The 25,647-nt window shown below is 40.1% G+C and overlaps 4 protein-coding genes and 1 long non-coding RNA gene across 7 annotated transcripts; 1 reads left to right on the plus strand and 4 right to left on the minus strand.

The window, feature by feature from the left end:
• The first annotated feature begins 1,866 nt into the window (after nt 1–1,866).
• LOC135336782 (P-selectin-like) lies at nt 1,867–9,087 on the plus strand. 3 transcript variants are annotated; one of them, XM_064532639.1, is made up of 10 exons: nt 1,867–2,727; nt 2,942–3,160; nt 3,322–3,496; nt 3,651–3,859; nt 4,119–4,323; nt 4,757–4,796; nt 4,850–5,301; nt 5,610–5,816; nt 5,971–6,555; nt 8,754–9,080. In XM_064532639.1, the coding sequence occupies exons 7-9, from the start codon at nt 5,211–5,213 to the stop codon at nt 6,111–6,113; spliced, it is 441 nt and encodes a 146-aa protein (XP_064388709.1). In that variant the 5' UTR covers nt 1,867–2,727; nt 2,942–3,160; nt 3,322–3,496; nt 3,651–3,859; nt 4,119–4,323; nt 4,757–4,796; nt 4,850–5,210; the 3' UTR covers nt 6,114–6,555; nt 8,754–9,080. The 3 variants fall into 3 exon arrangements, 2 of the variants coding, with proteins under 2 accessions (XP_064388709.1, XP_064388708.1); XM_064532638.1 differs by having other exon boundaries at nt 4,757–5,301; XR_010394935.1 differs by having other exon boundaries at nt 4,119–5,301; nt 5,423–5,816; nt 8,754–9,087.
• On the minus strand, nt 9,088–14,400 carry LOC135336760 (uncharacterized). The gene is made up of 2 exons (XM_064532608.1): nt 14,300–14,400; nt 9,088–14,158 (listed from the first exon to the last, which is right to left on the minus strand). Exon 2 carries the CDS (start codon nt 14,152–14,154, stop codon nt 9,247–9,249), a length of 4,908 nt encoding a protein of 1,635 aa, XP_064388678.1. The 5' UTR covers nt 14,155–14,158; nt 14,300–14,400; the 3' UTR covers nt 9,088–9,246.
• A 728-nt stretch (nt 14,401–15,128) lies between these two features.
• Nucleotides 15,129–17,174, minus strand: LOC135336783 (uncharacterized). The gene is made up of 3 exons (XR_010394936.1): nt 16,485–17,174; nt 16,288–16,395; nt 15,129–15,457 (listed from the first exon to the last, which is right to left on the minus strand). It is a non-coding gene; the product is annotated as an uncharacterized LOC135336783 (long non-coding RNA).
• Nucleotides 17,175–17,598: 424 nt separating this feature from the next.
• On the minus strand, nt 17,599–20,083 carry LOC135337245 (uncharacterized). The gene has a single exon (XM_064533139.1). It carries the CDS (start codon nt 20,047–20,049, stop codon nt 17,599–17,601), a length of 2,451 nt encoding a protein of 816 aa, XP_064389209.1. The 5' UTR covers nt 20,050–20,083.
• A 45-nt stretch (nt 20,084–20,128) lies between these two features.
• LOC135337246 (metabotropic glutamate receptor-like protein Q) lies at nt 20,129–21,910 on the minus strand. Its single transcript, XM_064533140.1, has one exon. The coding sequence runs from the start codon at nt 21,908–21,910 to the stop codon at nt 20,129–20,131; it is 1,782 nt and encodes a 593-aa protein (XP_064389210.1).
• Nucleotides 21,911–25,647: the final 3,737 nt, after the last annotated feature.

Consider the following 25,647-nt stretch of genomic DNA (forward strand, 5'->3'; position numbering starts at 1 on the left):
AATATGGATGGAAGTACACTTCTATATGCCGGTATAACACAACGCATGTGTTTCCCTCTGTGAATATAAGCATGTTGGAGACATTTCTATATATGTTCTAATATGGATCCGGAGTTAACAAATCAGTCGTATAGTATACCGCGCACCGAGGCATAATGACACATAAACTCATCACTATAGTCAACATGCAGACTCAGTTATTGTTTGAAATCGTCTCTTGCTCTCCTCTGACATCGATATCGTCATGCACTCCCAAACCCCACACAGCATGTGCGCTGCTTGAACTGATGTCCAAAGAACAAGCGAGGATAATAGCAATATTGAGTGGATCACTCACTAAAATTGGTTTGTTCCAGGTGGGGTATCTAATACTGTAAAGTTTATCGATCTAGTGCAATGATTACATGACTCTGATGATTTTCCAGGCAAGGATACACTAAAGGATTCAAGTTGACTATACACTATATACGTGAAAGAAGGTGTTTTTGAATTATCATTGTGCACACACACATGCACGCACACACACATCTTGAGTATCAGAGTGTACTAATCCCGTCCCTCTCTCTCACAGATTGTTTTGTTCTGCTACTTTCTTTGGGATTACCGGAGGAGTGACTGACAGTGACTGTGTGCAAATTAAAGTTGATGCTTGAATTCCTTATCTAGCTATAGAGGTCTGGAAAGTCTGTTACTTTGATTGATTGACTATCTAGATTTTATAGCTGTATAATTATTTGTGGAAATTTTTTCTCATTAACTGACTGCATGCAGCTTGTCGACCAACAATCAAATACTTCGTTAGCTGATGAAATTAGGGTGTTTTTTCTGAGGCCTGATCTATACCGTGAAACCAGTCAGTGTTTGGGTTGGTATGAATATAATAGGGCGGAGGTGACCGTTATGTTTAGTGTGGTCATTCGTGCATGGTGACCATGCATGAGAGAATTTGTTTGTAACTCTAAGCTAGAATTACAGTATAATTATGTGTATGCATGGGTTTCCTTGTCTGGGTGTGAGTGAATCTATAAAGGTACCGCATGACTGCCCTGTTGTTATTTTAAATTACCGTTGCTTAAAATTGGTTATTTTCACTTTTTACTCTTTCCTAGATATATTCCATGCATCGTGTTGAATGAGCATAGCCACTTGTTTTGTTTTATGCATTTGCAGAGCTATGAATGTGTGGGAGTGGTAGTGACTTTTCTGTCAACAGTTCTGAAGTTGCTCGTGCATGCGTGTCCTCAGGTTTTTGAAGTTGTGTGGTGCTAAAAGTTTTGTACGAGTGAGTGGTTAGGATGAACATTTCCAAACTGTAGTAGCTTGCTGGAATGAATCAACACCATGATTAGCAATATGACTCGCTGGTTTTAAAACGAGAGTATTTCATGATTCCATAACAACACATAATAAAAGCACACGTGTACACACACTTGCAGCCATTGGTCCGTACAGTATATGTGTGATGAGATGTTTCTAACTGGCTATTCTATTTTCATTGTTAAAATGATATCTCAATAGTAAAATTTGAAGTCTATCTTTGTAGTATAGTCATGCAAACCAGTGTGATACACGAAAGTGTTGCATGTGTTTGTATTGACAACTTGATACATTTATGGCTGTCAGTTGAAATTTTTGTGTTGGTTTTGTTGCATCACTGCTCAAATAGCGAAAGAATTTATTTACTCAATGGTTGATCTCATTTTCCGATGGAATAGGAATCAACAACTTGTGAAATCGTAAACATTGTCAAAATGAAAAGACACAACATGCAATTGTGGAATGATAATAGACATGTCTAATTATGCAAACAGCATGTGCTGCATACATATGCACTATGACAGGGACAACAACATCAGTCATATCCAATTCAAACAATGGAGATTAATCCAGTGTGTGAGTTCATCAAAAGCAACCCTGATAATACCTCGCTATCTGACATCAGAACGAATGTCCTACAACCTGCCAGTACTGCAAGGTACGAACAAGCTACAGGTTTCTGGTCAGACATGCGTATCTGCAACGTTTGCAGTGGTGACTGTGCTTACTTTACTCCTTCTTGCTGGAGTGGTAATTACTGTAGTTTTGAGACCACAGGATGCCCAGACTGAGTCTAACACAGAGCTTGATTCCCTAAAACAAGAGCTGGAAAGTTTGAAAGAGTTTACGAGCCAGCAAGCGAATGTAACCAACGAACTAACAAAGTTTATTCGATTTCAAGAAAGTGAGATAAAATTTTTAAAGCTTAATTCACAGCATTCGAATGATAATACTACCGCGTTACGAAGTGAGATTGAATCTTTGAAGCAACATTTTAATGAGAGTAATTATCAGACACACATTCGTACATTGAGTTAAAACTTCACTACACTAACTGAAGTTGCCAATGTACAACAATTTGTGATGGAAAAGATTAACGAAACGAAACACAATGTGATGGAACAAATTAAAAGTCTCCAGGCATCTTCAAGTGAGAGCATCCAAGAACTGCATTTGTTACTTCATGCTTCAAATGAGACAACATTCATTTCTGAGATTGATAATATCTGGGAAAGACAGAACCAGGATGCGCTTCACTGCATGGTAAAGGTCAACCAGACACAAAATGAAGCACAAATAAAAACTGAAAAAATAAATGGTCGAATTGATCAACTTGTAAGAATTTTACGTCAGATGTGGAAGAAATCAGAATTCAAGTTGTTGCTATCCTTAATGCCACTGACCCACAAGGTAAATGCAATGTCCGTATATATAGTGCTAGAAATATATACGAGCATTAAAGGGATATTTTTTAAGGCTCATGCAATTTTATTTACACACTCATCTTATTTTTTCTAAATGCCGTGGTTTAAATGGGATGATATACATGCATGTAATTGACATTCGCTTCTCTAAAATAAAGATCACTGTAACTCTTGACCATTATACAAACACACACACATAGATGGACCGCTAACTTGTGAAATACTTTCCCCACCCACCAATGGAGGGGTCAGTATAGAGGCAGGACCAAACTCACTGAGTGGTGGACTAGGCTCAGTGGCTACCTACACATGTGACCCTGGCTATGCTCTAGTGGGACAGAGGACCAGGACTTGTGAGGACATCAATGGAGGGACAGTCACCATAGGAACATGGAGTGGAGCACCACCATCTTGTCAAGGTATAATAATTTATTGTAATAGTAGTATTAATAAAGGGCATAATGCCCTATAGTCCATGTATAACTGCATTTATAATCATACATGTGCATGCAGCTATCCAATTAATATTGTTCTTTATCCGGACCTGCTGTCCTTTATAACTCCTTTTCTTGTGTACTAGAAATATTTTGCTTGGAGCCTCCCACACTAGCAAATGGAGATGTTATGTTGAGCAGAATTCTACCTATACTCCTGTGACTATGGATACGTTCTTGTCGGCCTGGTAAGCAGAACTTGTGAGGATGTTAGAGGAGAGACAATTGGAACTTGGAGTGGAAGTACACCAGCATGTGAAGGTACAACAGTAAACAAACATAGAAGGTGAACATGCAGCTACAGTATTGTAAAAAAACTATTCCGTTATCTTCATCTTTTTATAGTCTGTTCTCACTTACATGCAGTATTAATGTTCTTACTATGTATACCCACTACTGCCATGCTTCCATACAGTGATCGTTAGATGCCAACCGTTGACTGAACCCACAAACGGAGAAGTCAGTGTTTCTACTGGTATACACACGGAGTGAGCCTCGGTGTGGGAGCTGTAGCTACCTACTCCTGCAGCAATGGCTATAGACTAGTGGGACAAGCTACCAGGACTTGTGTTGTTAATAGAGGTAGTTCAGGAACATGGAGTGAGAGTGAACTTATATGTGAAGGTCAGTTTTGACTATCTATACCAGCTAAAATTGCGTGCATATGCCATGATAATTAAGTCAAGACAAAATTTATACAGGGCCGAGGTTATAGCAATTTGATTGATATTTTAGCCCTAACAATTTCCACAAAGCTACATCGTATGCAGTAATAGATTGATATTTTCACTCGTTTTGTTATTTGTTAGTATATAATAGCTGTGCGGAGTTCGATGAAATAATTATGTAAACAACTGCTGTTTGTTTACACAACTATTCACAGAGGTGATAACATGTCCGTCACTTGCACCTCCTGTCAATGGAGTCCTCACATTCACTCCTGGTGTTGATAACAGCAACATTGGACTGGGCTCAGTGGCCACCTATTCCTGCAACCTCGGCTATGTGCTATATAGTGGGACAATCTACAAGAGTGTGTCTAACTGCAAATGGTGGAGCTTGGAGTGGAAATGTTCCAGTATGTGAAGGTATCCATAATTAATTTATTGTATTAAAGGCTACAGTCACCCTAAGTGTCAGATCTAGAGAATTGAACCCCTCTCAGACAGAAGTGAGTGGGAGGCTTACCAATGCAAGTTTTCTTGTATTACTAGCTTTCACATGCACTTATTACTTACATTTAGTTCCTATAAGCCCTACTAAGCTATTTTGTCCAGTTTAAGGTTAAAAACTCTCCATGGCTAGCCTATTAGCTATAGCTAGTTATTAAACAGATACCGTATAGCGGGAAATTTTTGCGGGTACAACTTTTCGCTATTTGGCTCCAGAGCCCTCAGCAGAAATTTTCATTAGTCTAATATTCGCCTGTGGCATCCGCGGTAGACACATTCAACACACGCGGTTAAACCCAATGCTCGCGCACGCAGTTAAACAAAAAACCAACAACATTATTATTTTCAGGTAAGTCTGCACAAGGTCAGAAGTCATCGATGCAAGTCCGGTGAGTACAATTTGGTCCTACTCTATACTATGCTAGTGATTTCATCTATTTAGACACTCCTCACCTGCACAGTGCATCATTGGCCATTTCAGCAAAAGGAATACGTTAGAATGCAGACAGGATTCCTTGACCTTTGACCGTGTGCTGCAAACTGACCTGAAAAATTGTTTGTTTAATTGCGCGCATTGTGTGTCTCCTAAAGCTTTGGCGCACAATTAATTGGGAGGCGGGTGACCCTTCTCGGCTACCATAAGAATTCTAGTAGCAATCCAATGATAAGTGTGGTGCAGTTTATAAGATGCAGAGGCGGTCTACTGTCCTCCACTAACAACCCCTGGCAATGGTACAGGTAGTGTGACTATCAGTTTTCTGGTGTCAACCTCCTCAGTGTGGGGTCAGTGGCTACCTACTCATATGACTCAGGCTGGGACCCCCACCAGGACTTGTGAGGACCCAGACACTGACTTAGTTGGAACATGGACCGGAACAATGTCAGATTGTGAAGGTGATTTCTTACTCTAGCTATCTATAGAGTTGAATTAGCTACTTTCACGATACTCCTCTAGAGGTGCATGCTAATAATTATTAGTTAAATTGCTAAATACGATCTCGCTCCTCCACCATAGTCAGCTCTGTTGTTTGTCAGTTTGCTGTCGGAAATGAACACACTGCTTGAGTAAACACTATAATCGCTCCACCATATTCAGCAGCTCTGTTGTTTAATTTGTCAGTGTGCTGTCAGAGATAGACGCACTGCTTGAGTAAACTAACCTATCGTAGTTTTCCAGTTCATTTTTGCTCATTTGATTTCAGTGATTTTTTGTCTTGAAGTCACTGCCCCAGTTAATGCCACCTTTATCATTTTCAACCACTTACCAACCCAACTTCTTGGTGTGGGGTCAGTGGCTACCTACTCATGTGACCCAGGCTACACCCTCCTGGGATCCCCTACCAGGACGTGTGAGAACCCAGATACTGACTCAATGGGAACATGGACTGGAGCAATGCCAGATTGTGAAGGTAAATACGAGTTGAATTACTTTTACGAGTTGTGTAAATAATTATTATTGCTAAAATTTAATATTGTGTAAATAGTATTGCTAAATACAATTTTCTAATCTCCTTTTGTTCGTTGTTTGCTCCTTATGGGATTTTGATTTCATTATCCATACAGTGATTTTTTGCCCTGAGATCACAGCTCCTGTTAATGGCACCCTCATCATTTCCACACTCTCACAACCCAACTCTTTGGTGTGGGCACCACTGTCATCTACTCGTGTGACCCTGGCTATGTTCTGGTTGGTGATCTCACTATAGGACTTGTGAAGACTCGGACACTGGAAGTGTCGGAACTTGGAGTGGCAGTGGGGTTATGGAATCATTGGAATCTGTTCTGTTCTGTCCACAGAGGCTAATATGCATTATGGGTTGTATCTGGTTTTCACTAACTGACACTGAAAAATAAACACTAGTTTATGGTCTTTAACTAGCCAATATGCTCCTTCTCAACTCTATTATCCTGATTTAGGAGCTAAATTATGCCGAAATACTAATGTTATAGATGAATAAAGGGAAGTAGGCAACATTATTTTTCTGGTATACCTGGACTCTGCAGCGCTGATGAGCAGAGAGAGAGACGAAAATTGTACTGTTTTTTCTGGCAAGAAGGTTTGCACCAAGCAGAAGATTCAGCCCAATTAATGCAGTTTTATGATCAACTGCATGAGGATCAACTGCATGAGGCTACGTCAATTCGAAGGTAGGACAATTCGTATAGTGCTGAAATTTTAGTTGTCGCAATTGTTTGTCAATCACATATTACATCAATCGTTTGGCAATAACTGATTTATTATGTATATAATAAGAGAGCTAACTGTTTGACAATGTTCCCAGTCACCCACGCATACGCATAAGCCAAGGGATTCATTGATCTGCTACTTCTCCTGTTAATCAGTTTACATTAGCTTTGCTGGTTTGATTGTCTGTCTGAGCTTTAACATGGCATGTACACAATGCACATGCAGTCATTGCAGGTATATGAGAATGGAACAGCAATTGATCTGTCACACAGTGCTTGTTAAACTGTGCATTGACATCATGCAATTTTGATCTGATCAGCTCCATGCATATGCTCAATTAGTTATCTTAATTTCTTCTTTTCCTATTTTTCATCCACCTATTTTCTCAAATATGCTACTATAAATTATTGATTCTGAAATGAATTACACTGATTTTAGGAGTCTAATGAGTCTGTGCGGTATAGCAAGATGACGTACACGTAGAACAAAACTACAGCCAGCTGTGTATACATGTAGGTAGTCTTCTATACATGTATTCAAGCTGTGAGAAAACAAGCTGCTGGCAGTTTTTTTGCTTAGAAACTTACTTGTTAGTGCCTATATTTTTCATATCGAAATCTGCCTATTTTTCCTAGCATTATTCTCAATCCTCATAAGGACCTATTTTTCCTGAGATCCATAATTATGACATGAGGCTCAGTTAAACTGAAAAAACGAATTGTCGTACCCTCAAACTGACATAGCCTCATGCAGTTGAATATATGCATTTGATTTAACGTAGCCTCAGTGTCATGTATGCATGCAGGGCCATTGTACCCCTACTGCTGTTGACCAATGAGATTTTAAAAAATGTGCATTTGAAAACTGTATTAAGGACTGTATTATGTCATTCCATATACACTTAAAGCAGTGACTGTATCATTGTAAACCGTAGCAACCACATAGCACACATTTTCCCTTCCACAAACCCACCACAGTACATACATACACAGTGCTTCCCTGCTTTCAATTGCAAATAATTATACATTGCATGGTTTCTGGCTTAATTGCCCTTGGGTGACCTTGTTCGCAGATGTCGCAGTTGACAGTACTTTGTTCTTGTAACTTAATAACAGCAGTAGACAACAGAAACAGCATAATACTCATACATACATTGCACAAAACTCAAAAACTTATATACAGAACACATACTCTAGAATGTTCTACAGTGCCTGTAACCTAGGGAGTAGAATACCACACATTTGTGAATTTTGGTACATAAATGTGAATATCTTGACATTAAAACATTTCTAAGAAATTTTGATGATACCAAAGTGTAGGCGAATGCTTGAGCTTCAATATATCCAAACATGTTTCCATGGCAACCTGAGGTGGTGGGTATGTGGTTGCTTTTACAACAGCAACAAATTGTTTTAGTGAGCAAAAGCTTAGGGAGGAAAAACACCAACCGTTGTCGGCTAAGGTCTGGAACTCTGGCATAACATCAGTGAATAGTTTAGCTAACATATGCATGGATTAAAATCGTTTACATAAGTACACACGCTGTTTCGTACTCCATTATGTGTGTTTTTGGGTGCCTTTTCGCTTAGGGAGAGATTTCAAGTAAAATTTTCGGCTAAGGTCTAATTTTTGTACACATGTATTGTTAATAAATTGTGTATCTTTTGGTAGAAGCAATTTTTCCAGAAACACTTTACTTACAGAGATAATTGATGTTATATACATTTTCTTACGATCATCCCCGTTTTCACCTAAATGATTTTCCACTCTAACAATTTTTTAGAAATAATTTTGAATACGTTTGTAGCTTATTCATTCACCTACACAATGGTATCAGCACAATTTCTTAGAAATGTTCCAATCTCAAGATACACTTACAGTTGTACTACTCACCCTATGGTGGTATTCTACTCCCTAGGTTACAGGCACTGTACCTAGTTCTCTAATGTCAAAGTTCAGCAGCAGCTACAGTTCTAGAACAAACATTACTAGAAGAATTTAGATGTACAGTCTAAGTGAAGAGTTCACTTAATCACTACACTTGTGATTACCACTTGATCAATTACCTCCTCTAACAGGCCTGGGAGCATTAACACAGTCTGTCTTATACATACGATTATTATAGGTTGATTTCACAACTCAAATGTTTAAATTTCAGGTGCTATTCCGAACAGAGCTGTCGTAGACTGTGAGGACACAACCTGTCGATACAAACAGCTGGTGTGTCCCGATCGAGACAACTGTACAATAAACTGTAATGACATGGAACCGTACGCTTGTTTCAGGACTGGTGTTGCGTGTCCAAGTGTATTGGGAAATTGCTCTCTCAATTGTGATGATTCGTACGCCTCCATACAAGCTAACACCATATACCCCCAGGGGAACTGTAATGTAAACTGTCCGAGTGGTTAGCTTTGTATATAAGAAGGTTCTGTACTGTGCTCTGTGTGTGTGTTCTATTCTACCCTAGCTTGTTGCAATCAAGAATATTTATCTGTGTTAAAGTGAAGACAATTAACAGATACAACACATACAAATTAAAATAGCACAACCATTTTGACTATAGTAACATTAAACAATTGCCAAGGGCAGTAACTGTTGGAATTATAATTACATTATTTTATGTGTACATGTATGTATAATAAGACAGTTCACACTTCATTACTTATGAGGCCTATTTCTGTGTGTGTAACAGCAGGACGACGGTTGAATTTTGGAGGGGGAGGGGCTGGTCTGTAGTCCTCTGTGGTGAGGGGGGCTAGTACGTCCAGGGCAGGCTCTCTCAGCTGGTCTGGCCTCGTGGCTGGTCTGATGATGGGAGGGGTCATGTAACGATCAGGGTCAGCTTCTTCCATGGCTCCATCAGTGTAAGGTTGTGGGTCCACAATGCCTATTTGCTCAGCTAAAAGTCCTTCATTGTCATCGTCATCAATTTCATTTGCTGCCAACAGATGTATTTCCATGGCATTGTTAGGTTCTCGGTTCTTTTTGTATGCAACACCAGTTGTCAAGTTTTTTGCGACTTGCTTTATCTTAAGCCATGTCTTGGTCTTCTTTAGTATGAATTGGTGGAAATGGTAGCTGATTATTGTCACAAAGAGAATGAAAGCTATGGACATTGAAAGAATGGTCAGTGTTTCTTGCTGTTGGTGTGTTTCAACAACATATGAAGTGCCAATAGATAGAATACCGAGATTAAACAAAAAGAATGTTTCTAGATATTCGTTAAGTTGCTTTTTGTGCACTCGATTGGTCAATGATATCAGTCCGAATGCAATACACCCAGATGATAGAACAGGGAGAGAAGTGTTTGGAGCCATGGCAACTACTAGATTATGTGCAATCAGAGCAAAAAGGAGCAGCCCCACCCAGTAGCGATGCTTGGGAGTGAATGGAGCATGGTATACATCCATGAAACCATTGTAATATGTGTTCTTGGTCCATATCATAACCTTGGAACAGCGAGGAAACCATTGTCCAAAAAAGAGTAATACAGTGAACAATCCACCGGCAATGAGGATAATGGCTGCAGCAACAAACCGAGGGATGTGATTGGGAGTGAAGTATGGTACATTACCATCAAACAACCAAACAGTCTTGGTTGAGCCATCAGGATATTTCAAGACCCTATTTTGTAGTGCAGCAACGATAAACCGTAAGAATTTAGAATAAGAGAGTAAAACGAGTGTGCCTAGGGCAGCAACTGGGTTCCTGTTGGAGAGAAGCTTTGCAAATAAGTCAGAGTACTTACTTAAAATGATTATTAAGAATACTAGAAGAAACAAGTAAGCAGGAAAGACGAGTTGAAGAAGCACTTTTGCTTGAGAGTTCATTCCATCGTAAAAGCATGTCTCGATTCCCAGGTCAAGATTCACCCATGATATGAAAACTGTTACAAAGTTGTTTAGTTTAGGAAAGAAAATGGCTCTATTAGCAGCTACTATGTTGGCGTAAAATATGAGGCCATGAATACTTCCAGTTGCTATAGTGATGTTGAGCACGAGAATTAAAGCAACTAGCAATATCCCAACGAGCGCAAATGGTATTAGTAGAAGAAGGTAAAGATTAGAGCATTCTTTACAATTTGACGTAGCCAACACAATACTGAGTCCTGATTCACATTCTCCACACAAGACACCACTTCGATTGTAGGCACATTGTTTGTCAGGGCTACTTAGGCTGATGTTGACTGGTTTTTCTACACAATAGTCAAATGTGCAGTTACTAACAACATACCCCGTTCCATTGGTAGTTATGAATTCTATCCATATGTTGTTATTACTTTCCAGCTTTAAAATTCCATTTTCCTCAGAACAGTTTATTATCTGATATTGTTCCAAGTCTGGATCACAGTCACACTTGCACTCAGTATCAGACTGAATTGGTTTGAGTCCAATAGGGCATGTGCAGGGTAGAAAAGAAATATTGATAATTTGTCTTGAAATTCCCAAATTGATGCATGGACCCTCGGCATAGAGTTCCACTTGAGCAGAGCTGTCTTGTGAGAATACACTGTACTCTAATTCTGTACACTGATTGCCAACTTTTTGTTTTGCCTGTCCTTCTTTGAGACGACCAACTCCACTCTCAGTGACAACAGAACTATAAATTGTGGCGTTCACTGGATTTCCAACTTGGTCAATAGCCATAAAACTGATTCTAAATGTGTGTCCCTTTCTTGTATATGTTAAATGTTGCGAATTGTTACAAAACATTACTCGAACAGGCCTAGATGAGATTGCTAATTCGGTGGAGGATTTTACGGTACTATTTGTGTAATCAAATCCGTTTGAAGAACTGTTATATTCAGCATTTTGAATTGCTGTACACCTATCCAACAGACCTCCATAGATGTCTCCTCCTGACTGGGTAGCTGTGTTGTTAGTCATGAATGTGTTGAAGTGGTTTATTTCTATGTTCAACGTGTATCCATACGAATTGATTGTTTGAATAAAGCAATCCTTAAAAATTGTTTGAGTAGCATCAGTTTCTATGACCCCACCTCCACACACACTCCTTTGTGTGTCATCTGCCACAAATATTCCCCCTCCGTGCTGAGCTGAGTTGTTTTTAATCGTTAACGTGACTAATGTAATATCTTGAGGCTTTTCTACCACATCTTCATAGTGTTTTTTAAATAAGTACAGTCTCGAACTTTGCTGTAGAAACACTCCACCTCCTTTAGCACTTGCTGTGTTTGAGTCAATGTTAACATGTGCCTGAGTTAGTTCAATGGTTGTAGCTACTGCATAAATACCTCCGCCATTCTCGGCAATGTTGTCAACAATCTCACTGTGTTTATTTGTGCCCCTGAAAATTGGTAACACAGATTGAAATTCAACTTTGCTAAAATAAGTATAAATGCCTCCACCATTCTGTGCTGTGTTGTGATAGATCTTTATTGTCTTGTTTACAAAAAGTGTACTCTCTCTTAGAAATATTCCTCCTCCAGAGGTAGCCGTGTTGTTTTTCAGTGTACTGTCGGAGATAGACACAGTACTGCCTAGGTTACCATAAATCGCTCCACCACTCCTGTCAGCTCTGTTGTTAGTCAGTGTGCTGTTGGAGATGAATATGCATACAGTGCCTGAGTAAACACTAATCGCCCCACCATCATAGCCAGCACTGTTGTTTGTTAGTTTGCTGTTGGAGATGGACACGCTACCTGAACCAATACTAATCGCTCCACCAATATAGACAGCACTGTTGTTTGTCAGTGTGTTGTCGGAGATAGTCAGACTGCTAGTCAGACTGCTTGAAGTAACGTACAACACTCCACCATAGTCAGCTCTGTTGTTTGTCAATGTGCTGTTGGAGATGGACATATTGCTTGAGTCAACACTAATCGCTCCACCATAGTCAGCTCTGTTGCTTGTCAGTGTGCTTTCGGAGATGGATACACTGCTTGAGTAAACACTAAGCATTCCACCGGTGTTAGCACTATTGTTTATAAGTTTGCTGTCGGAGATGAACACACTGCTTGAGAAAACAGTAATCGCTCCACCATAGTCAGCTCTGTTGCTTGTCAGTGTGCTTTCGGAGATAGACACACTGCAGCTGAAACCAACACTGATCGCTCCTCCACCATAGTCAGCTCTGTTGTTTGTCAGTTTGCTGTCGGAAATGAACACACTGCTTGAGTAAACACTAATCGCTCCACCATATTCAGCAGCTCTGTTGTTTGCCAGTGTGCTGTCGGAGATAGACGCACTGCTTGAGTAAACACTAAGCATTCCACCGGTGTTAGCACTATTGTTTATAAGTTTGCTGTTGGAGATGGACACGCTACCTGAACCAACACTAATCGCTCCACCAATATAGACAGCACTGTTGTTTGTCAGTGTGTTGTCGGAGATAGACAGACTGCTTGAAGTAACGTAAAACGCTCCACCATAGTCAGCTCTGTTGTTTGTCAGTGTGCTGTTGGAGATGGACATACTGCTTGAGTCAACACTAATCGCTCCACCACCAATGTTAGCTCTGTTGCTTGTCAGCTCACTGTTGGAGATGGAGACACTGCCTGAGTGAGCATAAATTGCTCCACCCCTTTTGTCAGCACTGTTGTTTGTCAGTGTGCTGCCAGAGATAAACACTCTGCCTGAGTCAACATTAATCGCTCCAACAATCTCATCAGTACTGTTAATGTTGCGTGTCAGTGTGCTGTTGGAAATAGACACACTCCTGCCTGAGGAAAAAGCAATCGCTCCACCATCATTGTTAGCACTGTTATTTGTCAGTATGCTGTTGGAGATGGACACACTGCTTGAGTAAATACTAATCGCTCCACCATACAGAGAAGCTTCATTATTTGTAAAGTTACACGAAGTGATCACTACTGTACCAGATACCAATTCTACTGCTCCTCCGCTCCAAGCACTGTTATAGTTGAACTCTGTGTTGTTGATCAGAGAGTTGTTTGATTCAATGTAAACTGCACCTCCATCATTTCTTGTGAAGTCGCTATTTGTTATGTACACATCAATAGCCTCAACATGCATTGCCCGGCCAGTGTTGTTCATAAAGAGAGTGCTTTTAATTGTTACAATTTGAGTATTAGCAATCTTAACTAGGTGGGTTTCCACTTGATTGAGTAGTACAAAAAAGTTCATAAAGTAGCAGTCGTTGATATAGACATTGTGGGCACTGTCAATGGTCAAATCTCGATGTGAGTTTCGTGGTCCAACATTCGCTCCATTAATGAAACCCAAGCGTTCAATACTCAATTCAGTGGTACTAAAAAAACGTATCACACCATTGCTATAGAATCTAATTACAGCTGTACTTTTGCTCTGACTGGTAATATGCACATGTCTAAAGTTACGAATCAATAACTGCTCAGTTAACACATGATCTCCAGGTAGAAAGCTTAAGGTGAGATTGACTCCACCAGATAACAGGTCTGTTTGAACAAGCTGCTCGAGAGTGAAACAAGTTACATTTCGGTATCCATTGCACAAGTCAGTTGAATCCACCAACACAATTTGATAGTGCTCACTCCTGATAACAGTAACTATGGTCAGGAATAGCACTAACCAGTTGAGAATATTTCTAGACAGCATCTCTCTGAGGTGAATGTGATGGTAATTGTTGTTATAATAATAATAATAATAATGTTGCTGCTCCAAGAATGGTTATGTACGTAGTACCTATTGTATACAATGCATGCATAATAGTAACTGCAACGATAATTAATCTTAAACTCACTGTTTAATCGATGGTGCACTCTTTTTCTGTTTAACTACTTTTGCTATTCAATGAGCGCTTTAAATGTTGTGTTTTATAGTAATTGTCATATCCCATGCTCTTAGGGGAGTTTGAAAACATAAAAGCACCAGTTTTAACCACATAATGGCGGCCATCTGCTGATCATCTGCTGTATAATACAGCAGATAGCCATTATTATTGTTGTCAGGTTGACCTATATTGCCATGTGGTTCTCCAGGACAGGGGTCCAGTTGTTGGATAGAAGCTAGCTCTAACATGTAAAGCATGAAGCCCCACACATAGAGCGCCTCCAGCGGGGCGGAAGGGCAAACGCCCTCCCTCCTGGACCCTGGACCCACTCCCTATTGCCGCCTATCCCAGGAGTTTCGCCCCCATTTTTATTTTGTGCCCCCCCACCATATAATATCTACTTACGGCCCTGCCAAGAATATGAGAACACTATAGTATGTAGTGCTTGTATGGGTGTGCAGTATTCGGCTAGTGTACATCAATCATGGTCATATACATGCATGTACGTAGATTGCGTTAAGTTAGAGATTATAGCGTTATGGTTAGGGTTACCCCTCCCTTAGGCAGAAGTGGCTTGTTTTGCATAAGCATAATAATGCTAGGGAGATTTTGAACTAGAGACAGTAGTTGGTGGCTTTAATAACAGTGCACTGAGTCACTATAACCAAGCATTCATTTGTGGTGTATCATACACCACCAACTAGTCTCTAATTCAAAATGCTTCAACCTATGCACTTGATGTGGTGAGCTTAGCTTCCTATACAAATTGATTGTGGATGCAAACAAACCACTGGTTGAGTGCAGTCAATCAACCATGACCACTAATTGTATTGACAGTCTACCAACCATGACCACTAATTGTATTGACAGGCTAGTGAGTCTTCTACCAACCATGTCATGAGTACATTCTTGATCTTATGTAGCTTTTATTATGGGGTGCCGTTTGTCTCAAAACTAATAAACAGTCGATGTTTACCAAAGAGGTCGATGTTTACCAAGGAGGTCGATGTTTAGCAGCCAGGTCGATGTTTAGCAACCAGGTCGATGTTTAGCAACCATGTCGATGTTTAGCAAAGCTACCAGATCACACAATGTGCAGATATTAGGGCGTGGTTTCTTGTGATACGCCTTAATTAGAATTATGCTAGAGATGAATGCCGCCCCTAGCCCTAGGCCCTACTGCCTAATTATAGCCAGTGCTATTTTCATCTTCAGAATCTACTAAGTAAACCGCTGTTTGTAACAGCAGTAGTAAGAGCAATGGCTATAACATCTTGCAACTAGCCTCGACTCCAGCCTAGTCTGGCCACGCCCTCCCATACTTCATATCTTGCAAAGAGGCTGGAAATCGAGACTAACTCCAGCCCAGAGGAGGCTGGAACCACTTGACCTTAGCTAATTAAGGTCACTAATTGGATTTATCCAAACCTCTCTTGCAGACTACTTCAAGCCTAGTTTTTAGTGTCTATCAGTTTAAAACGTTATTTTTTAGGGGAGGTCAAATTTTGTTTTCGCCAATTTTGCTCAGAAGCAGAGATACAATCAAAAGTCTTGCTCTTGCACTAGCCTCGATATCATGAGCGGCTTGTTTTCGAGGTCACTGCATACCGGCTTTGAAACTTGTATCTCTGCTTCTGAGCAAAATTGGCGAAAATAAAATTTGACCCCCCCCTAAAAAATAAGGTTTTAAACTGATAGACACTAAAAACTAGGCTTGAAGTAGTCTGCAAGAGAAGTTTGGATAAATCCAATTAGTGACCTTAATTAGCTAAGGTCAAGTGGTTCCAGCCTCCTCTGACTCCAGCCCCTTGAATAGTGGGCCTGGTATTTACTGTTGGCGCGTGGGTGGACAATTAATTTATTATTTACCGTATTTATCTCATTGAACGTTAAAACAGTATTTTATCTAAAGAACAGAAAAAAGAAAAAGAGGCTACCTCTCTGTATACACTGTAGACAGAGACTGCTAAGTAAAACATCAGCTCTGTAGATTTATTCATTAACTTGAGGCTCGGATCGGATACACACTCAGGCGACAAGTTAATCTCATAAGAAATTAGTTAAACCTGTGGGTAAAAAATAAATGTGGATAAGTACAGTGGCTGTGACGTAACATAATGTGAGGACTACTTATTGATTTACACAATAGATTTACCATTGAAAGCACTATCCATTAATACACACTCAAGCAACAAGTCTCTTGGATCGGATACACACAAGTCCCTCGGATTGTAAACACATTCAGGCCACACAGTTCTCGGATCAGATACTACTTACTCTGTGACCAATTTTCGGCAAATGTCACAACAATACTTCCTTCCAGAGAGAATGGCACTGAACGTCGAACAGACACACCAACACTTTGAAGATGGCTTCACTCAGAGAAACAAGAGGAGAAATCACCATCACAACACTTTTTTCAGAGAGAGGTGCACTGGTCCTGTCAAGCTTCACATCAATCAAGAAAGGGAGTGTCTGGAAAGCAGATGGACTTGCTCTGGGACTTGCCATAGCCGGTCGGTACGGTACCCACATAAACACCAGCGTACAGACACTTCAACGCCTCCAGCTGCTTGTCTTTCAAGACTAGACCTGGTATTCCAACACAGGATAACGCGTACACGAGAGCAGAAGAGAAGGTAGCAGCCATTACACAACTTGGACTAGATTTCTTTTTTTAAATGACATCATTATAAATGAAACGGATATCAATGTTTTACAAACTAATGCGGAATAAGAATACTGATAAATATACTGCAATTTACGATTACCAAGATTCTTGGTAATTCTGGCGCATGCGTAAACAGTGTATACCAGGCCGCCTTTCTCAGCGGCTTGGAATCGAGGCTACGTACGTACGTGCTGATGGCACCATCTAGAAAACAGTGGGCGTTGCCGACAAAAGGGGCGTGACCCAGGAAGTGGGCGTGGTCTAAATTTTGCGGCTCGCTTTGCGCGCAATGAGCACCCCCATTGACAGAATCCTAGGATCGCCCCTGTGTACCCGCGAACATTTCCCATTATATACAGCATTTCTTTCTGAAAATCATCTCGTAATTGACCTCTGATGATGGTAGCCAAAAAATATATAGCCAACATTAATTTTTGTGGGAACTTGCAAATTATAATAGCAAAACCATTTTTATCTCTTTTTAAACTATAGTAACATTAACAATTATTGTCAACAACAGTAATATAACTGTGTATACAATGCCTACGAACATTATTTTATGTACTTGTGTGTATATATATATGCATAATAAGACAGTTCACACTTCATTGCGTATGGGGCCGATTTCTGTGTGTGTAACAACAGGATAACAGTTGGCTCTTTGAGGGGGAGGGGCTGGTCTTCTGTAGTCCTCTACGGTGAGGGGGGCTAGTACGTCCAGGGCAGGCTCTCTCAGCTGGTCCGGCCTTGTGGCTGGTCTGATAATGGGAGGAGTGATGTAACGATCAGGGTCAGCTGCTTTTACTGCTTCATCAGTGTAAAGTGGTGTGCCCACAATGTCTATTTGCTCAGCTATAAATCGTTCATTGTCATCGTTATCAATTTCAAACTGATGCATTGCCATGGTATTGTTAGGTTCTCGGTTCTTTTTGTATGCAACTTCACCAGTTGTCAAGTTTTTTGCAACTTGCTTTATCTTGAGCCATGTTTTAGTCTTCTTTAGTATGAAGTGGTGGAAATGGTAGCTGATTATTGTCACAAAGAGAATGAAAGCTATGGACATTGAAACAATGGTCAGTGTTTCTTGCTGTTGGTGTGTTTCAACAATGTATGAAGTGCCAATAGATAGAATGCCGAGATTAAGCAGAAATATTATTTCTAGATATTTGTTAAATTGGCTTTTGTGCACTCCGTTGGTCAATGTTATCAGTCCGAATGCAATACACCCTGATGATAGAACTGGTAGAAAAGTGTTTGGAGCCATGGCAACTACTAGATTATGAGCAATCAGAGCAAAGAGGAGCAGTCCCACCCAATAGCGATGCTTAGGAGTGAATGGAGCATGGTATGCGTCCATGAAGCCAATGTACTTTGTGTTCTTGGTCCATATCATAATCTTGGAACAGCGTGGAAACCATTGTCCAAAAAAGAGCAATACAGTGAACAATCCACCGGCAATGAGGATTATGGCTGCAGCAACAAAGTGTGGAATGTGATTGGGAGTAAAGTATGGTACATTGCTGTCAAACAACCAAACAGTCTTGGTTGAACCATCGGAATATTCCAAGACCCTGTTTTGTAGTGCAGCAACGATAAACCGTAACAATTTTGAATAAGAGAGTAAAACGAGTTTGCCTAGGGCAGCAACTGGGTTCCTGTTGGAGAGGAGCTTTGAAAATGAGTCAGAGTACATGCTCAAAATGATTATTAAGAATACTAGAAGAAACAAGTAAGCAGGAAAGACAAGTTGAAGAAGCACTTTTGATTGAGAGTTCATTCCATCGTAAAAGCATGTCTCGATTCCCAGGTCAAGATTCACCCATGATATGAAAACTGTTACAAAGTTGTTTAGTTTAGGAAAGAAAATTGCTCTATTAGCAGCTACTATGTTGGCGTAAAATATGAGGCCATGAATACTTCCAGTTGCTATAGTGATGTTGAGCACGAGAATTAAAGCAACTAGCAATATCCCAGCAAGCGCAAATGGTACTAGTAGAAGAAGGAAAAGATTAGAGCATTCTTTACAGTTTGATGTAGCCAACATAACACTGAGTCCTGATTCACATTCTCCACACAAGACACCACTTCGATTATAGGCACACTGTTTGTCAGGGCTACTTAGACTGATGTTGACTGGTTTTTCTACACAATAGTCAAATGTGCAGTTACTAACAACATACCCTACTGTTCCTGTTGTGGTATTTATGAATTCTATCCATATGTTGTTATTACTTTCCAGCTTTAAGGTTCCGTATTTCTCAGAACAGTTTGTTATCTGATATTGTTGCAAGTCTGGATCACAGTCACACTTGCACTCAGTATCGGACTGAATAGGTTTCAGTCCAATAGGGCATGTGCAGGGTTGAAAAGAAATATTGATAAGTTGTCTTGAAATTCCCAAATTAATGCATGGACCCTCAGCATAGAGTTCCACTTGAGCAGAGCTGTCTTGTGAGAATACATTGTACTCTAATTCTGTGCACTGATTGACAACTTCTTGTTTTGTCTGTCCTTCTTTAAGACGATCAAATCCACTCTCACTGACAACAGAACTGCGAATTGTTGCATTCATTGGATTTCCAACTTGGTCAACAGCCATAACACTGATTTTAAATGTGTGTCCCTTTTTTGGAGAAACATAGTCACTTTGTGAATAGTTACAAAACATCACCTGCAGGGGCCTAGAGGAAATTGATAATTCGGTGGAGGATTTCATGGTGTTATTTATGTAGTCCAATCCAGATCCATTTGAAGAAATTTCATATTCAGCATTTTGACTTATTTTACACCTATCCAACAGACCTCCGTAGATGTCTGCTCCTGATTGGATAGCCGTGTTGTTAGTCATGAATGTGTTGATATAGTTCGGATTATTGTTGTCCTCCTCATACAGTTTAATTGTTTGAATGAAGCAGTCAGCAAAAATGGTGCGAGTATCATCATCTTCTGTGACCACTCCTCCACACGCACTCCTCTGTGTGTCATCTGCCACAAAGATCCCCCCTCCGTATTGAGCCAAGTTGTTGTTAATCGTTAACTTGACATACATACCAGTTCTTTTAAATAGGTACAGTTTCGAACTTTGCTGTAGATAAACTCCACCTCCACTAGCTTTAGCTGTATTTGAATCAATGTGAATGAGTAAATTTAATAGTTGAAGATACTGCATGTATACCCCCACCATTCTCAGCAATGTTGTGAGCAATCTCACTCAGTTTATTTGGAGGAAGTGGATCACCATATGCATCTACCATCTGCACTGATTGGAATTCAACTCTGCTAGAATATGCATAAATCCCTCCACCATTCTGTGCTGTGTTTTGATATATCTTTATTGGCTTATTTACAAAGAGTGTACTCTCTCTCAGAAATATTCCTCCTCCAAAGGTAGCCGTGTTGTTGTTGATGATAACTCCTTCTGTGTTAACGTATACTTCACTCTGGACAATGCTGATGGCTCCTCCCAGCATACCACGATTGTTACTGAGTGTCGTAGGTCCAATAAACTCGATTCGACTATTGAAAGCATAAATGGGACCATTGTTGCTGACAATATTAATTCCAGTGAATGTTACATTTGATTGCGAAATGTTCAAACTGCGTATGTTGTTAGTAATGTTAGTGTTGTTGATGATCAAGGTGGAAGATTGGAAGACATCAATTACCCCACCTTCATTAGCAACGTTGTTTTTAAGCTCACTGTCGGAGATGGAAACAGTACCTGAGTAAACACTGATCGCTCCACCATAGTCAGCTCTGTTGTTTGTCAGCTCACTGTTGGAGATGGACAAATTACCTGAGTCAACACTAATCGCTCCACCCTCATTAGCAACATTGTTTGTCAGCGTACTGTCGGAGATAAATACACTGCCTGAGTAAACAATATAAATCACTCCACCATAATAGTTAGCACTGTTGTTTGTCAGCTCACTGTTGAAGATGGACACATTGCCTGAGACAACATTAATCGCTCCACCACTATTGGTAGTTGCACTGTTGTTTGTCAGCATACAGCCGGAGATGGATACACTGCCTGAGTAAACACTGATCGCTCCGCCGCCGCTGTCGGCACTGTTGTTTGTCAGCTCACTGTCGGAGATGATTACACTGCTTGAAACAGCAGTGATGGCTCCACCATACTGAGAAACTTTGTTATTTGTAAAGTTACACCAAGTGATTACTACAGTACCAGATACCACTTTTAATGCTCCTCCGTTCCTAGCACTGTTATAGTTGAACTTTGTGTTGTTGATCAGTGTGTTGTTTAAATCAATGTCAACTGCACCTCCATCATTTCTAGTGAACTCGCTATTTGTTATGTACACATCATCAACCTCAATGTGCAGTGCCCGACCGGTGTTGTTCATAAAGAGAGTGTTCTCAATTGTTGCAGTTTGAGTATTAGCAATCTTAACAACACAGGTTTCCACCTGATTGAGTAATTTAAAGTCCGAAAAGTAGCAGTCTTTGATATAGATATCATGGGCACTGTCAATGATGATCAAACTTTGATCAAAGTTTTGTCGTCCAATATTCCCTCCAACGAAACCCAAGTCTTCAATGCTCAATTCAGTAATACTAACAAAACGTATCGCACCATTGCTATGAAATCCAATTACAGTTGTACTTGTATTCTGGCCAGTGATTTGCACATGTGAGAAGTTACAAATCAGTAACTGCTCAGTTAGCACATGATCTCCAGGTAGAAAGCTCAAGGTGAGATTGTCTCCATCAGATAACAGGTCTGTTTGAACAAGCTGCTCGAGAGCGAAACAGGTTCCATTTCGATACCCATTACACAAGTCAGTTGAATCCACTGGCACAATGTGATAGTGCTCACTCCTGGTAACAGTAGCTAGGGTCAGTGGCAGTACTAACCAGCTGAGAATATTTCTAGACAGCATATCCATCTGCATGAGGTGCATGTATAAAGGATTGTTAGCATGGTGAAGCGAAATAGTAGACTCACAATCCGCCACTGTTGCACGGCGAACAACTGTGGCGGCTTATGAGTATAGCGAAATAGCTGCATGAGCTAGTATACATTGCATGCCCTATACGTCTCTATACTGCATGCATATAATCTTCAACTCACTTGCTAATTGATGCTGCATGCACTATCAGTTTTTGCTTCACTAAACTTTTTCAATTAAGTGCTTCCTTTATATTCAACTAATCTGTAATCAGCTGTTGCGAGTATCCTGTTTTAGAAACTCCCACATTATGATATATGATATTATGCGTGTTTGGGATCATACCATATTTAGTAAAAACAATGACATGCATAATTATAATTATGCATGCATGTCATTGCAGTTGGACTGTTTTGACCTGATCAAGCATCAAAGCATCTATGCATGTACCTCCATTCTGTTCAGTATAACACATCACATGATGGCATGCATGGACTCAAGCACCAGGTCCTCTGTGTGCTCCCCTGGTGAGTATACATATACAGACCCCCAGTGGCTGCATGTATATATATCACAATACTATGCATTAATCATGGCTGGAAGAGCCTGAGAAATAGATAACATTCTTTCTACCTGCATGTGAGGCCTTTTGACCCTATCTTAATACGTACCATATAATGTATATACATGTATGATTGGCCTATAGCGGGTAAAAATACTATAGATAGGTGCATTGCTTTTTCTCCCGTTTATAGTCTTGTTATCCCTTGTAGTTTCATTCCAATATTCTACTATACGTGCAGCGTAGCAACATATCTGTTGTTGTAAAGATTCTGCATTTGTGCTGCTTTGATCAGGTGTACATGTGCATGTGTTGATGCTGTGCTATGGCTTTTATTGCATAGTCAAAACTCATGGTGATGCATGTGCACATACTGAACTATAATACTAATTGAAGCCACATGCATGCACGTCTGCACTGCTGTTAAAATAATTAAATGCACATTTTTGCGTCAGTTCTGATTTCCGTAAAGTTTTGCATCAAAATTTACACGGTGTGCATGTGTGTGTGTGTGTGTGTGTGTGTGTGTGTGTGTGTGTGTGTGTGTGTGTGTGTGTGTGTGTGTGTGTGTGTGCATGTGACTGTGCGCGTTACAGTGATGGGGCATAATAGAACCTCTCTTAGCACAAAAACATATTGGCATTGCCATGCAGGTAGAAATAAGTGCTATTCAAATCCTCTGTATAGTTCAATGACAAAGAGCTAGTACCAATAATTGTACCAATAATTATTTGGCGGTTGAGAATGAATGTAATTGGTGTTTTAATTTGGCGTCTCATGCAGGCGTTACTATGCAAAGGACGTTGTGTCCACTGGAAAACTTTAATTTGACGGTTTTTAATTTGGCGATCTACGGTAAAATTCACCAAATCACCACAAATTAAAAAACTCATTAAAATTATGTCCAGTTATGCGGTGGTGTTTACATGCAGTTTTAGGCCACAAGTCGACATAACTGGCCATGCGTGTTAAGCTGCGTGGATTATTCATTATTAATTCTCCCGGGCCCGGGCCCTTCTATATCGCTGCCACACTTGTAGTGGTGTCACTGCATGTGATATTGTATAGCATCAACGTCATGTGGATTCATGCACTGTCAGCAATCCACTAATTAACATCTCCATTGCCTGGCAATTATGATGGTGCATGTCTATATACTTGGCTGGCGTGCGACTTACGGTTCATATTTATTCCATTCATTATTTATTTCAAAGAGCATAGCATACAAAAGATATGGGTACCCCCTCCGATTTCAACGAAACTTGTCATAATTATACATACCTTACACACCCAATTTAGATCCATAATTATGTCGGTGACCCACTTACGATTTATAACTTCTGCTGCGTGCGATAATGGTTTGCTAAGTAAGCCTCTGCATGGCCTAAAACTGCATGCATGCATGGTTTCCTACAGCAGGAATAATTATTGTTTACTTCAGTGATGTGCCCAAGCATTTTAAGCATTGCATCCTCAATCTCAATCCAATACACAAATTTGCCTCTTTCATACATGTATAGCCTAATATATGCTAATATGGTAAAAGTATATTAACCCTATAGTCTATAAGATTTTTTGTTTATATAATTATATCACAAGTCCTTAATTTACATTTCCTGCATAGTGTATGTGCATGGTTGTTGGTTCCATGCAGAGTTTTTTTGAAGTGTGTTTTAACACTTCCCTCGTGTACATGCACAGTGTGGCTTCCTTTGTGTGTATGTCTTCTGATGGAGGAAACGTTAGAGATGAATAAACACATCCTGGATGCTAAATTTCCCTTCTTTATTTAATTGCTCATTTGTATATGTACACTGTGTAAACAACTTGCATGGTGACAAATTCGTATAATTATAGTTTTATATGACATTCCCATTTCGATAGTGCACTCCCTACACCAAGATGTCAATCGAAGAACAGCGTTCTCTCGTTTGCATAAGTTCCTCGAGTTGAAGTTCTACTCTGAGACGTATTATGGTACTCATGCATTACCAAAGTGACCAGAACTCAGTGCATGCTCACTCTGTCCACAAACACTATAATTATGTGCAGTACTCTTACTCAAAGACAAGCTGCATGCATGGCTGCCTTCCAGTATATGAACAGGCACACACACACATAGGCACACTATACATGCACACATGCACATCAAACTAAATATGCAGCACACATCTCATCCATCTATATACATGTACAAACAAAAGCGATTTTTTAGCTTGAGCAAATAATCGTAGCACTTTAGCAGTTATCAATGAATTCCCGTTAGAACCTCTCGCTTTTAAGACTTTGCCAGTGCAGTTATATTTCTGTTCTCACACCTCTCAAACCTCCCACACATACACAGGCCAGACACGGTTGACAATTATATAGGTCAACCTTGTCTGGCCTGTGTATGTGAATGGTTCTCGGACGACTGTCCAATAGGGACTCGTTCCTCCGAAGACCATTTGTATCAACCATAGATACTATCAATTTATAGTATCTATGTATCAACACTCCTAGCCGGAGGTTCTACCTGGACTTCAAAAGAAGAAATGTGAGAACATTATGCATGTACTTGTGTAGTGCTATAACTACTATAATCATTTTGTTTTGCACTCTTTTTCCTGTAGCATGTCATGATCATACATGGTATGTATAGTGAACTCGTGCTCGGAAATGTGAATAACACTGATATGGTGGATTTGGTCACCCTCTACAGTGAGTGCATGTATGGCTTGTTTGCATAGGTGGAATGCTAGGGAGAATTTGAAGCTTCTTGGTGTGGCTAGATAGTTGGCAGTGGTGTGTACATGCAGGGTTTTGCAGAATCTTTGCAATACATCCACAAAACGTTGAGTGTTCCTTATATGGTTATCTGTGTATATGACACCACAATTAATGTGATATCCATATAAGGAACGCTCTACGCCAAAGATTCTGCAAAACCCTGTGTACCTTCACAGCTTTATGTGGTGTGCTATGTTGTGACCACATTCTGTTAGACAACCACTGAAGACATAATTATATCAATTAACTGTGACAGTCGGTTTCCTGTAAGTTTCCAGCTGTAATATTATACTGCTCAAGTGACTGAAGACTACAGCTGCAACATACGCTGCTGCACCGTATGTATGGCTGCACTGACCCACTGCATGTATCATCAACACACACAATGTCAACCTGCTCTGCT

The sequence above is a fragment of the Halichondria panicea genome, chromosome 6 (genome assembly GCF_963675165.1).
Source record: "Halichondria panicea chromosome 6, odHalPani1.1, whole genome shotgun sequence".
NCBI classification, from domain to species: Eukaryota; Metazoa; Porifera; class Demospongiae; order Suberitida; family Halichondriidae; genus Halichondria; species Halichondria panicea.